We start from the raw sequence: 12,412 nt of genomic DNA on the forward strand, positions 1-12,412 counted from the left end.
CTACAGCGGGACTAAGTTAGGGTCTAGAGTGGGACTAAGTTAGGGTCTACAGCGGGACTAAGTCAGGGTCTACAGCGGGACTAAGTTAGGGTCTAGAGTGGGACTAAGTCAGGGTCTACAGCGGGACTAAGTTAGGGTCTACAGCGGGACTAAGTTAGGGTCTAGAGCGGGACTAAGTTAGGGTCTACAGCGGGACTAAGTTAGGGTCTACAGCAGGACTAAGTTAGGGTCTACAGCGGGACTAAGTTAGGGTCTACAGCGGGACTAAGTTAGGGTCTACGATGGGACTAAGTCAGGGTCTACAGCGGGACTAAGTTAGGGTCTAGAGTGGGACTAAGTTAGGGTCTACAGCGGGACTAAGTTAGGGTCTACAGCGGGACTAAGTTAGGGTCTACAGCGGGACTAAGTTAGGGTCTACAGCGGGACTAAGTTAGGGTCTACGATGGGACTAAGTCAGGGTCTACAGCGGGACTAAGTTAGGGTCTAGAGTGGGACTAAGTTAGGGTCTACAGCGGGACTAAGTCAGGGTCTACAGCGGGACTAAGTTAGGGTCTAGAGTGGGACTAAGTCAGGGTCTACAGCGGGACTAAGTTAGGGTCTACAGCGGGACTAAGTTAGGGTCTACAGCGGGACTAAGTTAGGGTCTACAATGGGACTAAGTCAGGGTCTACAGCGGGACTAAGTTAGGGTCTAGAGTGGGACTAAGTCAGGGTCTACAGCGGGACTAAGTTAGGGTCTAGAGCGGGACTAAGTTAGGGTCTACAGCGGGACTAAGTTAGGGTCTAGAGTGGGACTAAGTTAGGGTCTACAGCGGGACTAAGTTAGGGTCTACAATGGGACTAAGTCAGGGTCTACAGCGGGACTAAGTTAGGGTCTAGAGTGGGACTAAGTCAGGGTCTACAGCGGGACTAAGTTAGGGTCTAGAGTGGGACTAAGTCAGGGTCTACAGCGGGACTAAGTTAGGGTCTAGAGTGGGACTAAGTCAGGGTCTACAGCGGGACTAAGTCAGGGTCTAGAGCGGGACTAAGTTAGGGTCTACAGCGGGACTAAGTTAGGGGCTACAGCGGGACTAAGTTAGGGGCTACAGCGGGACTAAGTTAGGGGCTACAGCGGGACTAAGTTAGGGGCTACAGCGGGACTAAGTTAGGGGCTACAGCGGGGCTAAGTTAGGGTCTACAGCGGGACTAAGTTAGGGGCTACAGCGGGACTAAGTTAGGGGCTACAGCGGGACTAAGTTAGGGGCTACAGCGGGACTAAGTTAGGGGCTACAGCGGGGCTAAGTTAGGGGCTACAGCGGGACTAAGTTAGGGGCTACAGCGGGACTAAGTTAGGGTCTACAGCGGGACTAAGTTAGGGGCTACAGCGGGACTAAGTTAGGGGCTACAGCGGGACTAAGTTAGGGTCTACAGCGGGACTAAGTTAGGGGCTACAGCGGGACTAAGTTAGGGTCTACAGCGGGGCTAAGTTAGGGTCTACAGCGGGACTAAGTTAGGGGCTACAGTGGGACTAAGTTAGGGTCTACAGCGGGACTAAGTTAGGGGCTACAGTGGGACTAAGTTAGGGGCTACAGCGGGGCTAAGTTAGGGTCTACAGCGGGACTAAGTTAGGGGCTACAGCGGGACTAAGTTAGGGTCTACAGCGGGGCTAAGTTAGGGTCTACAGCGGGACTAAGTTAGGGGCTACAGTGGGACTAAGTTAGGGTCTACAGCGGGACTAAGTTAGGGGCTACAGTGGGACTAAGTTAGGGGCTACAGCGGGGCTAAGTTAGGGTCTACAGCGGGACTAAGTTAGGGGCTACAGTGGGACTAAGTTAGGGTCTACAGCGGGACTAAGTTAGGGGCTACAGTGGGACTAAGTTAGGGGCTACAGTGGGACTAAGTTAGGGTCTACAGTGGGACTAAGTTAGGGTCTACAGTGGGACTAAGTTAGGGTCTACAGCGGGACTAAGTTAGGGGCTACAGCGGGACTAAGTTAGGGGCTACAGCGGGACTAAGTTAGGGTCTACAGCGGGACTAAGTTAGGGTCTACAGTGGGACTAAGTTAGGGGCTACAGCGGGACTAAGTTAGGGTCTACAGTGGGACTAAGTTAGGGTCTACAGTGGGACTAAGTTTGGGTTAGGGGGTTACCTGGTGGGGAGCAGCAGGCCTCGGGGGGTCGGGTTGGACTTCCTCAGATGGTTTTTCCCCTGAAAGAGAGAAAGGAGATTTAAACTTCTGCAGAGAGAGGAGGAGGTTCTGTTCTAGATAAAGTAAAGGGGGTTCTGGTCTAGATAAAGTAAAGGGGGTTCTGGTCTAGATAAAGTAAAGGGGGTTCTGGTCTAGATAAAGTGAAGGGGGTTCTGGTCTAGATAAAGTAAAGGGGGTTCTGGTCTAGATAAAGTAAAGGGGGTTCTGGTCTAGATAAAGTAAAGGGGGTTCTGGTCTAGATAAAGTAAAGGGGGTTCTGGTCTAGATAAAGTGAAGGGGGTTCTGGTCTAGATAAAGTAAAGGGGGTTCTGGTCTAGATAAAGTAAAGGGGGTTCTGGTCTAGATAAAGTAAAGGGGGTTCTGGTCTAGATAAAGTGAAGGGGGTTCTGGTCTAGATAAAGTGAAGGGGGTTCTGGTCTAGATAAAGTAAAGGGGGTTCTGGTCTAGATAAAGTAAAGGGGGTTCTGGTCTAGATAAAGTAAAGGGGGTTCTGGTCTAGATAAAGTAAAGGGGGTTCTGGTCTAGATAAAGTAAAGGGGGTTCTGGTCTAGATAAAGTAAAGGGGGTTCTGGTCTAGATAAAGTGAAGGGGGTTCTGGTCTAGATAAAGTAAAGGGGGTTCTGGTCTAGATAAAGTAAAGGGGGTTCTGGTCTAGATAAAGTAAAGGGGGTTCTGGTCTAGATAAAGTAAAGGGGGTTCTGGTCTAGATAAAGTAAAGGGGGTTCTGGTCTAGATAAAGTGAAGGGGGTTCTGGTCTAGATAAAGTAAAGGGGGTTCTGGTCTAGATAAAGTAAAGGGGGTTCTGGTCTAGATAAAGTAAAGGGGGTTCTAGTCTAGATAAAGTAAAGGAAGTTCTGGTCTAGATAAAGTAAAGGGGGTTCTGGTCTACATAAAGTAAAGGGGGTTCTAGTCTAGATAAAGTAAAGGAAGTTCTGGTCTAGATAAAGTAAAGGGGGTTCTGGTCTAGATAAAGTAAAGGGGGTTCTAGTCTAGATAAAGTAAAGGAAGTTCTGGTCTAGATAAAGTAAAGGGGGTTCTAGTCTAGATAAAGTAAAGGGGGTTCTGGTCTAGATGAAGGAGGTTCTCGTCCTGTATGGGGGTTCAGAACGTACTGAGTGTCCCATCAGCCCGAGGAGGTGCTGATCCAGAGGGGGTGGGGCACTGTGTAGGAGCAGCAGCCCATTGGTCCACTCCAGCGGGGGGGAGGAGCAGTTTCTCTGGTACTCCGTCATGTCCAGGATGGAGGCCAGCAGGGCGGCTTGGAGCTCCTGCAGCTGATCCTCCAGGACCAGAATCAGGAAGCAGCAAACTGGGCCTGGGGGGGGCAGAACCTTTAGTCGACTTTCCCAGTGGTTGCTCAGCGTGTTCCTATCAGGGTTCCTACCTGAGGAGGTGGTGATGAGTGACAGCTCCCTCGCCAATACGCTGGCCTGAGCATCAGTCACCCAGAGGAACAGCAGCGAGGGGGCGGGGCCTATCCTCTCAGCCAATAGGGAGCCTCCCTGAGCCACGCCCCCGTCCCACAGGCCGTACCCCCGCAGCTGCGAGGCGACCACCGACACCTCCACCTGCTCAGAAGCCCCCTCGGACTCACCTGAGGAACACACACCTGGTTACCTGCTGGCTCCTGGAGCACCAGAACACACACCTGGTTACTCCTGGAGCACCAGGACACACACCTGGTTACCTGCTGGCTCCTGGAGCACCGGAACACACACCTGGTTACCTGCTGGCTCCTGGAGCACCAGAACACACACCTGGTTACTCCTGGAGCACCAGGACACACACCTGGTTACCTGCTGGCTCCTGGAGCACCGGAACACACACCTGGTTACCTGCTTGCTCCTGGAGCACCAGAACACACACCTGCTGGCTCCTGGAGCACCAGAACACACACCTGGTTACCTGGTTACTCCTGGAGCACCAGAACTAGTGCTGCGTACCTGGACTCACATTCAGGTTCAGGTCCGGACTCAAGTCCAGAGGTTCAGGTTCAGGTCCGGACTTATAAGTCCGGACCTGAACCCATGGCTTGTTTCAAGTTGTGTGACTAAAGTGAACTTATTGTGAGCTAATTATCAATTGAAAATTAACTCATAATCAACTCAAATTCAAACTTGTCAGGTTTATTTTGCTCCCTTCCAACTTGTGTCTACATTTCTCTACAAAGTACAAATGTAAAAAAAACACTTTTTGCCACTTTTCTACAACTCTACATGTTTACATTATACAGTACATACTACATACATAGTGATGTACATACATACTGTTAGAAATTAAAATCAATGTTGATATGGCGTAATTTTGAATTAAATACACTATTTAATTTAAATCAGTTTTATTCCGAAAAAACCGGAAGTTCACAATATTAACTTAATGCTTTTATTCTGAAAATTCTTCACTTCCGGTTAGCATTAGCATGTGGCGAAATGCTACGTTTTCAAACCGTGAATCGAAGGTGAAATGACATGTGATGTTGTACACTGAGCACACTGGGATTAGCACTCATTTATTGACGCTGAATAACGTTTATCAGGGAATGTTTAAATAACCACAGACACCAGAATATACGTAAGTGCTAGTTTTTTTGCGAGTCCAAGTACCGGTTCCCGACTTTCCGGTTTTAACCGGACTTGAACCGAAACGTTTTACAAGTCCAGTACCGGTTCGGCGTACCGGTACGCAGCACTAACCAGAACACACACCTGGTTGCTCCTGGAGCACCAGGACACACACCTGGTTGCTCCTGGAGCACCAGAACACACACCTGGTTGCTCCTGGAGCACCAGAACACACACCTGGTTGCTCCTGGAGTACCAGAACACACACCTGGTTGCTCCTGGAGCACCAGAACACACACCTGGTTACTCCTGGAGCACCAGAACACACACCTGGTTGCTCCTGGAGCACCAGGACACACACCTGGTTACCTGGTTACTCCTGGAGCACCAGAACACACACCTGGTTACTCCTGGAGCACCAGAACACACACCTGGTTACCTGGTTACTCCTGGAGCACCAGGACACACACCTGGTTGCTCCTGGAGCACCAGGACACACACCTGGTTACCTGGTTACTCCTGGAGCACCAGAACACACACCTGGTTACCTGGTTACTCCTGGAGCACCAGAACACACACCTGGTTACTCCTGGAGCACCAGAACACACACCTGGTTTCTCCTGGAGCACCAGGACACACACCTGGTTGCTCCTGGAGCACCAGGACACACACCTGGTTGCTCCTGGAGCACCAGGACACACACCTGGTTACTCCTGGAGCACCAGGACACACACCTGGTTACCTGGTTACTCCTGGAGCACCAGAACACACACCTGGTTGCTCCTGGAGCACCAGAACACACACCTGGTTGCTCCTGGAGCACCAGAACACACACCTGGTTGCTCCTGGAGCACCAGGACACACACCTGGTTGCTCCTGGAGCACCAGGACACACACCTGGTTACTCCTGGAGCACCAGAACACACACCTGGTTGCTCCTGGAGCACCAGGACACACACCTGGTTGCTCCTGGAGCACCAGGACACACACCTGGTTACTCCTGGAGCACCAGAACACACACCTGGTTTCTCCTGGAGCACCAGAACACACACCTGGTTGCTCCTGGAGCACCAGGACACACACCTGGTTGCTCCTGGAGCACCAGGACACACACCTGGTTACCTGGTTACTCCTGGAGCACCAGAACACACACCTGGTTGCTCCTGGAGCACCAGGACACACACCTGGTTGCTCCTGGAGCACCAGGACACACACCTGGTTGCCTGGTTACTCCTGGAGCACCAGAACACACACCTGGTTGCTCCTGGAGCACCAGGACACACACCTGGTTGCTCCTGGAGCACCAGGACACACACCTGGTTACCTGGTTACTCCTGGAGCACCAGAACACACACCTGGTTGCTCCTGGAGCACCAGGACACACACCTGGTTGCTCCTGGAGCACCAGGACACACACCTGGTTACCTGGTTACTCCTGGAGCACCAGGACACACACCTGGTTGCTCCTGGAGCACCAGGACACACACCTGGTTGCTCCTGGAGCACCAGGTGTGTGTCCTGGTGCTCCAGGACACACACCTGGTTACTCCTGGAGCACCAGAACACACACCTGGTTGCTCCTGGAGCACCAGGACACACACCTGGTTGCTCCTGGAGCACCAGGACACATACCTGGTTACTCCTGGAGCACCAGAACACACACCTGGTTTCTCCTGGAGCACCAGAACACACACCTGGTTGCTCCTGGAGCACCAGGACACACACCTGGTTGCTCCTGGAGCACCAGGACACACACCTGGTTACCTGGTTACTCCTGGAGCACCAGAACACACACCTGGTTGCCCCTGGAGCACCAGGACACACACCTGGTTGCTCCTGGAGCACCAGGACACACACCTGGTTGCCTGGTTACTCCTGGAGCACCAGAACACACACCTGGTTGCTCCTGGAGCACCAGGACACACACCTGGTTGCTCCTGGAGCACCAGGACACACACCTGGTTACCTGGTTACTCCTGGAGCACCAGAACACACACCTGGTTGCTCCTGGAGCACCAGGACACACACCTGGTTGCTCCTGGAGCACCAGGACACACACCTGGTTACCTGGTTACTCCTGGAGCACCAGGACACACACCTGGTTGCTCCTGGAGCACCAGGACACACACCTGGTTGCTCCTGGAGCACCAGGACACACACCTGGTTACCTGCTGGCTCCTGGAGCACCAGGACACACACCTGGTTGCTCCTGGAGCACCAGGACACACACCTGGTTGCTCCTAGAGCACCAGGACACACACCTGGTTGCTCCTGGAGCACCAGAACACACACCTGGTTGCTCCTGGAGCACCAGAACACACACCTGGTTGCTCTGGAGCACCAGAACACACACCTGGTTTCTCCTGGAGCACCAGAACACACACCTGGTTACTCCTGGAGCACCAGAACACACACCTGGTTGCTCCTGGAGCACCAGAACACACACCTGGTTGCTCCTGGAGCACCAGGACACACACCTGGGAACACATCTAATAATGAAATGAAAGTGCTTACCTGCCAGGGGAATGCTGATCCCGTGCTCCGTGACCTGAAAGCAACAAGGTTCAAACGTCTGCATCAAGTCACCAGTATATGAAATGCTCCAGCTCACAGAGTAACGCCCACCATCAGCTGCCCGTTGGCGCCAGCCGTCATGAGGCCGGCGTGCAGCGAGGAGAAGCGCAGCTGCACGAAGGACGGAGGAGACGCTCCAAACTCCAGCGCTGCTCTGAGAGCCTGAACGCAGCACGAGGGAAATCAGGACCACAACAGTCATAATAACAACAACAAAAATAAATACAAATATTTAGAAGCAGTTCCTATCTACCTGTTTCTGTGACTGTTTCCTCCGAACGGCTTCCTCCTCTTCCTCCTCCTCTTCCTCACTGGACAGCACGACTGAAGAGGACCATAGACCATTTAGTTACCAACTAATATCTACGTTTATCGTAATTATTATATTTATTTATTATTATTATTATACAGACTTGGTTCTGGCTTCGGTCTCCTGTTGGGCGTCGGCCTCGATGACATCACAGTAGTTCTCGATGACATCAGAGTAGCTCTCGATGACATCAAAGGGGGCGTGGCTCTGGGCAGGGACAGGAAGTTGTCTCCTGAGGAGGGGGGGGAGCTCTTCTTCTTCTGTTGATTGGACGGTTCAGGGGAGCTTCCTGTGTCGCTCTGAAAGGCGTCCCCCTCCTCCTCTCTCAGCCTCACAGAACTCCAACTCCCAGCATACCCGTCACCTCTCAGCTCAGCCAGGGAGTCTGGAGCCTCCACGGAGATGCTCTCTGACGAGGAGCCTGGTTATTATGGGATGTCATTTCCACGCTTTAATTCAAGCATTTAAAGGATTTATTATTTATAAAGATAGATTACCTGTGAGGTGGCCGTTCTTCTTCTGTGGTGGAGACAGCAGGCGGTCTGACGCTCTCTTAGGGCGCCACCTGCTGGATGAACACAACATCTCACTATTTTAACATCAACTGTTATATTATTTTTAGCACATAAATGGATGGTTTTATATTTATTTAAAAGTCATTTAAATAAATATTAAAATAATATTAATTCATGACCCATTTAAGCGACGGTCTTTAATTCATTTTTAATATAATATTGTACGAGTCTGAAGGCGTGTGTGATTTATGAGCTAATATTTAAAGTGGACCTGTCATGCAACAATACATTGTAGGGCCATATCTATACAAGTATATACAAGTATATACAAGTATATAAATATAGAGTTTTTTTTCAAAATACCAAAAAGATCCTGCATTTTAGCCATGCCTCATTTCGCTCCATTTGTTCTTTCCAGCGCTGTTTTTGCAGGGGGCTGACCACGCCCCCTGCCGCTGACCACGCCCCTTGCAGCTGACCACGCCCCCTGCAACTGACCACGCCCCCTGCAGCTGACCAGGCCCCCTGCAGCTGACCACACCCCCTGTATCTGACCACGCCCCCTGCAGCTGACCACACCCCCTGTGGCTGACCACGCGCCCTGCGGCTGACCACGCGCCCTGCGGCTGACCACGCCCCCTGCGGCTGACCACGCCCCTGCAGCTGACCACGCCCCCTGCGGCTGACCACGCCCCTGCAGCTGACCACGCCCCCTGTAGCTGACCACGCCCCCTGCAGGAGAGGGGAGTTGAAATATAGGTGTTCCCATAGACCTAGTCTCTTTGCTTTGCCCTCAAAGTGCTCCAGATGCACTTCACTCCAACATAAAAATAAAATCTTACCGGGGGGCATGCCCCTGGACCCCCTAGAGGATTTGAGGTCGACCCCCACTAAAATCACATGGACAGGTTCCTAAATACAAATACATCGACCACCAGAAAGGTTCATGCTGTTGCACGTCACCTCAACTCTCGGGGAGGGAGACAAAGAGCCAGAGCGGAGAATAAACAGAAGGGCAACCATGGCAACCATGCAAGGGAAGTCTTCTTCGCTGCTTTTGTGGCAGACTACAGCGCCACCTACAGGCCTGGCATATGTACTACAGCGTCTCCAGCGCTTTCGAGCCGCAATGGCCGGCCGTGGCCCAACCTCTCGTTCCCCTGATAGGTGGAGAGCTGACCAATAGCCGTAGCGCCACTTTACTGACGTCAGAGAGCTTTCTAATCGGGATCAGTCTGCGTCAGATCCGCTGCAGCCCCTTCTTTTAGAGATTTGGGTACGGAGGAAAATAGAGAGGGTTGTGTTTCTGACACTCGGTGAGTTCCCTGGGACACCGGGGACACATGTCCACGAATACAAGACGTGCTAAAGTGCATGTTGCACGATAGGTCCCCTTTAACTGTTATACTAGCAGTGGATTATTGACTCGTTGTTCGTCAGCTCACCCATTGGGCCCGAATGCCGAGGAGGAATCTGATTGGCTGCTGATGCCTCCTCTGTGATTGGCTGCTGCTGCTCCTCTGTGATTGGCTGATGCTCCTCTGTGATTGGCTGCTGCTCCTCTGTGATTGGCTGATGCTCCTCTGTGATTGGCTGATGCTCCTCTGTGATTGGCTCCTGAGACCATGCTGTTGAGTCCCAGCAGAGTTTGCACCACGCTCCTGAACAGAGGCTCGCTGCACAGAAACACATTATTATTATTAATTTAAAGCGTTGTGTAGTTCCTTATTTAACCTGCAGGGGGCGCTCTCATAGATATAAAGAGTAGACGCCGCATTGGCTGCTGGGGCGCAAGAAATACGGCCGCCATCTTGGACCGGTCATCCTACAGACATCCTACCCGGAGACAGCAGAGGCTCCAAGAGGCCAGAGCGCTGTGCGCGGAGTGCCGTGCAGATCGGCGGACGATGCGAACAAGCAAGATTCAACATCATTAGAAGGAAGAAGGAAGAAGAAGAAGAAGAAGAAGAAGAAGTGTGTGTGTGTGTGTGTGTGTGTGTGTGTGTGTGTGTGTGTGTGTGTGTGTGTGTGTGTGTGTGTGTGTGTGTGTGTGTGTGTGTGGGTGTGTGTGGTGTGTGTGTGTGTGTGTGTGTGTGTGTGTGTGTGTGTGTGTGTGTGTGTATATTAGCCTACATTATATATCGTGTGTCTTTTGCAAAATACCTATCATACATAACATAAAGGCTATCAAATACCAGAATATTCTATAAGCCTACTATGAATATTCAAATACGCCGGATCGTGTGTCCGGTATGACGCCTACATACACGACGTCTGCAGCAAGAAAGAAAACGTGAAAGCGAGTTTTGTATTCAGCGAGTTCTGATTGAACGCGCCGACACGTCATTGCGCCCGCCGGACAGATCGCACCGAGTGGAGCGCGTGACCGGTCCAAGATGGCGGCCCCGCGGCTCGGCAGCGCCGATAGGCAGCAGCGGTCGATGCGGCGTCTACTCTTTGTATGTCTATCGGCGCTCTACTCACCTGTTGGCTGAGGAGCTCCCAGCATGCACTCTGTCTGCACTGCCTCTGGACGGACCCCCGTAGCCCTGTTCGCACAAGCAACAACAAATGTTATAAACACATTTTAAAGTATGAAGGTAAACGTGTGTTGAGTAATACCTTAAAGGGGGCGGGGCTTGGAGGCGGGACAGCGGTGACGCGAACAAAGGGGCGGAGTCAGAGCCCTGTTTCTTCTTCGGGATTTTATACAGAGACGCCATGCTGGAAAACAGAGAAACATCGGCTATTTCAACGAGAGGATCCAAATAAAAGCTTCTCAAATAAACTGATATTATTTCATTTGTTTATTTCTCTTAAAGGTAGGAACGGAGCCGGAGCCCCTCCCCCAACACACGGGCGGCACGTGACCAATGAGGGCAGAGATCAGTGTGTGCCCCGATGGAGGGCTGACAGGCAGGTCGGCCGTCCAGTCACTTTAGCCGGCTCAGCTGATTGGTCGAGCTCTTTACGGCGCCACGGCTTCAAAGCACTTCAGACACGTCTGAGACGCGCTGCGGCTCGCCTCCAAAGCACACGAGAATAGCCGAGCGCAGCGGGGAGGTCTCAGAAAGCTCGCCTGAAGTCGGACAGCTCGGAGTCGGCTTCTTCTTCTTCTTCTTCTTCTTCTTCTTCTTCTTCTTCTTCTTCTTCTTCTTCTTCTTCTTCTTCTTCTCTCAGTTTTTTGGCGGATTGCAAACAGCTTGAAGGTGCAGACCGCCACCTCCGGAGTCAGCTTGACTCGGTTTGCATTTATAAAGAATGCACACATGTGTTTAATCGTTAATGTCAGATATGTACGAAGTGAATACATTTGTTCCTGCTCAAGATTAGATTAAACTTTATTGATATTGCACAGATTAGCTTCTGAGCAGTATGAACAGTGTGTATTAATACACTAGATACACACAGCAGCCTGAGAGCAGTATGAACAGTGTGTATTAATACACTAGATACACACTGCAGCCTGAGAGCAGTATGAACAGTGTGTATTAATACACTAGATACACACAGCAGCCTGAGAGCAGTATGAACAGTGTGTATTAATACACTAGATACACACAGCAGCCTGAGAGCAGTATGAACAGTGTGTATTAATACACTAGATACACACTGCAGCCTGAGAGCAGTATGAACAGTGTGTATTAATACACTAGATACACACAGCAGCCTGTGAGCAGTATGAACAGTGTGTATTAATACACTAGATACACACTGCAGCCTGTGAGCAGTATGTACAGTGTGTATTAATACACTAGATACACACAGCAGCCTGTGAGCAGTATGAACAGTGTGTATTAATACACTAGATACACACAGCAGCCCGAGAGCAGTAGGTACAGTGTGTATTAATACGCTAGATACACACAGCAGCCTGTGAGCAGTAAGAACAGTGTGTATTAATACACTAGATACACACAGCAGCCTGAGAGCAGTATGAACAGTGTGTATTAATACACTAGATACACACAGCAGCCTGAGAGCAGTATGAACAGGTGTGTATTAATACACTAGATACACACAGCAGCCTGAGAGCAGTATGAACAGTGTGTATTAATACACTAGATACACACAGCAGCCTGTGAGCAGTATGAACAGTGTGTATTAATACACTAGATACACACAGCAGCCTGAGAGCAGTATGAACAGTGTGTATTAATACACTAGATACACACAGCAGCCTGAGAGCAGTATGAACAGTGTGTATTAATACACTAGATCACACAGCAGCATGTGAGCAGTATGCACAGTGTGTATTAATACAC

General features: G+C 50.9%; 1 protein-coding gene across 3 annotated transcripts in view; it reads right to left on the bottom strand.

Annotated features, from left to right (window-relative positions):
• Positions 1 to 10,690, bottom strand: part of senp7b (SUMO specific peptidase 7b) — a 15,453-nt gene extending 4,763 nt beyond the window's left edge. Inside the window, exons 1-10 of one of the 3 annotated variants that reach the window (XM_034080132.2) lie at positions 10,632 to 10,690; positions 9,593 to 9,823; positions 8,130 to 8,197; positions 7,736 to 8,053; positions 7,576 to 7,646; positions 7,374 to 7,484; positions 7,263 to 7,296; positions 3,572 to 3,781; positions 3,300 to 3,502; positions 2,128 to 2,186 (exon numbers count right to left, since the gene is read on the bottom strand). In XM_034080132.2, coding sequence (XP_033936023.1) covers positions 2,128 to 2,186; positions 3,300 to 3,502; positions 3,572 to 3,781; positions 7,263 to 7,296; positions 7,374 to 7,484; positions 7,576 to 7,646; positions 7,736 to 8,053; positions 8,130 to 8,197; positions 9,593 to 9,774 — 1,256 coding nt within the window. In that variant the 5' untranslated portion in view covers positions 9,775 to 9,823; positions 10,632 to 10,690. Of the gene's footprint in view, positions 1 to 2,127; positions 2,187 to 3,299; positions 3,503 to 3,571; positions 3,782 to 7,262; positions 7,297 to 7,373; positions 7,485 to 7,575; positions 7,647 to 7,735; positions 8,054 to 8,129; positions 8,201 to 9,592; positions 9,824 to 10,631 lie in introns of all 3 variants that reach the window. The other 2 variants (XM_034080133.2, XM_034080131.2) reach the window with 2 other exon arrangements.
• Between the last annotated feature and the right edge of the window lie 1,722 nt (positions 10,691 to 12,412).

The sequence above is a fragment of the Pseudochaenichthys georgianus genome, unplaced genomic scaffold (genome assembly GCF_902827115.2).
Source record: "Pseudochaenichthys georgianus unplaced genomic scaffold, fPseGeo1.2 scaffold_899_arrow_ctg1, whole genome shotgun sequence".
Lineage (NCBI taxonomy): Eukaryota > Metazoa > Chordata > Actinopteri > Perciformes > Channichthyidae > Pseudochaenichthys > Pseudochaenichthys georgianus.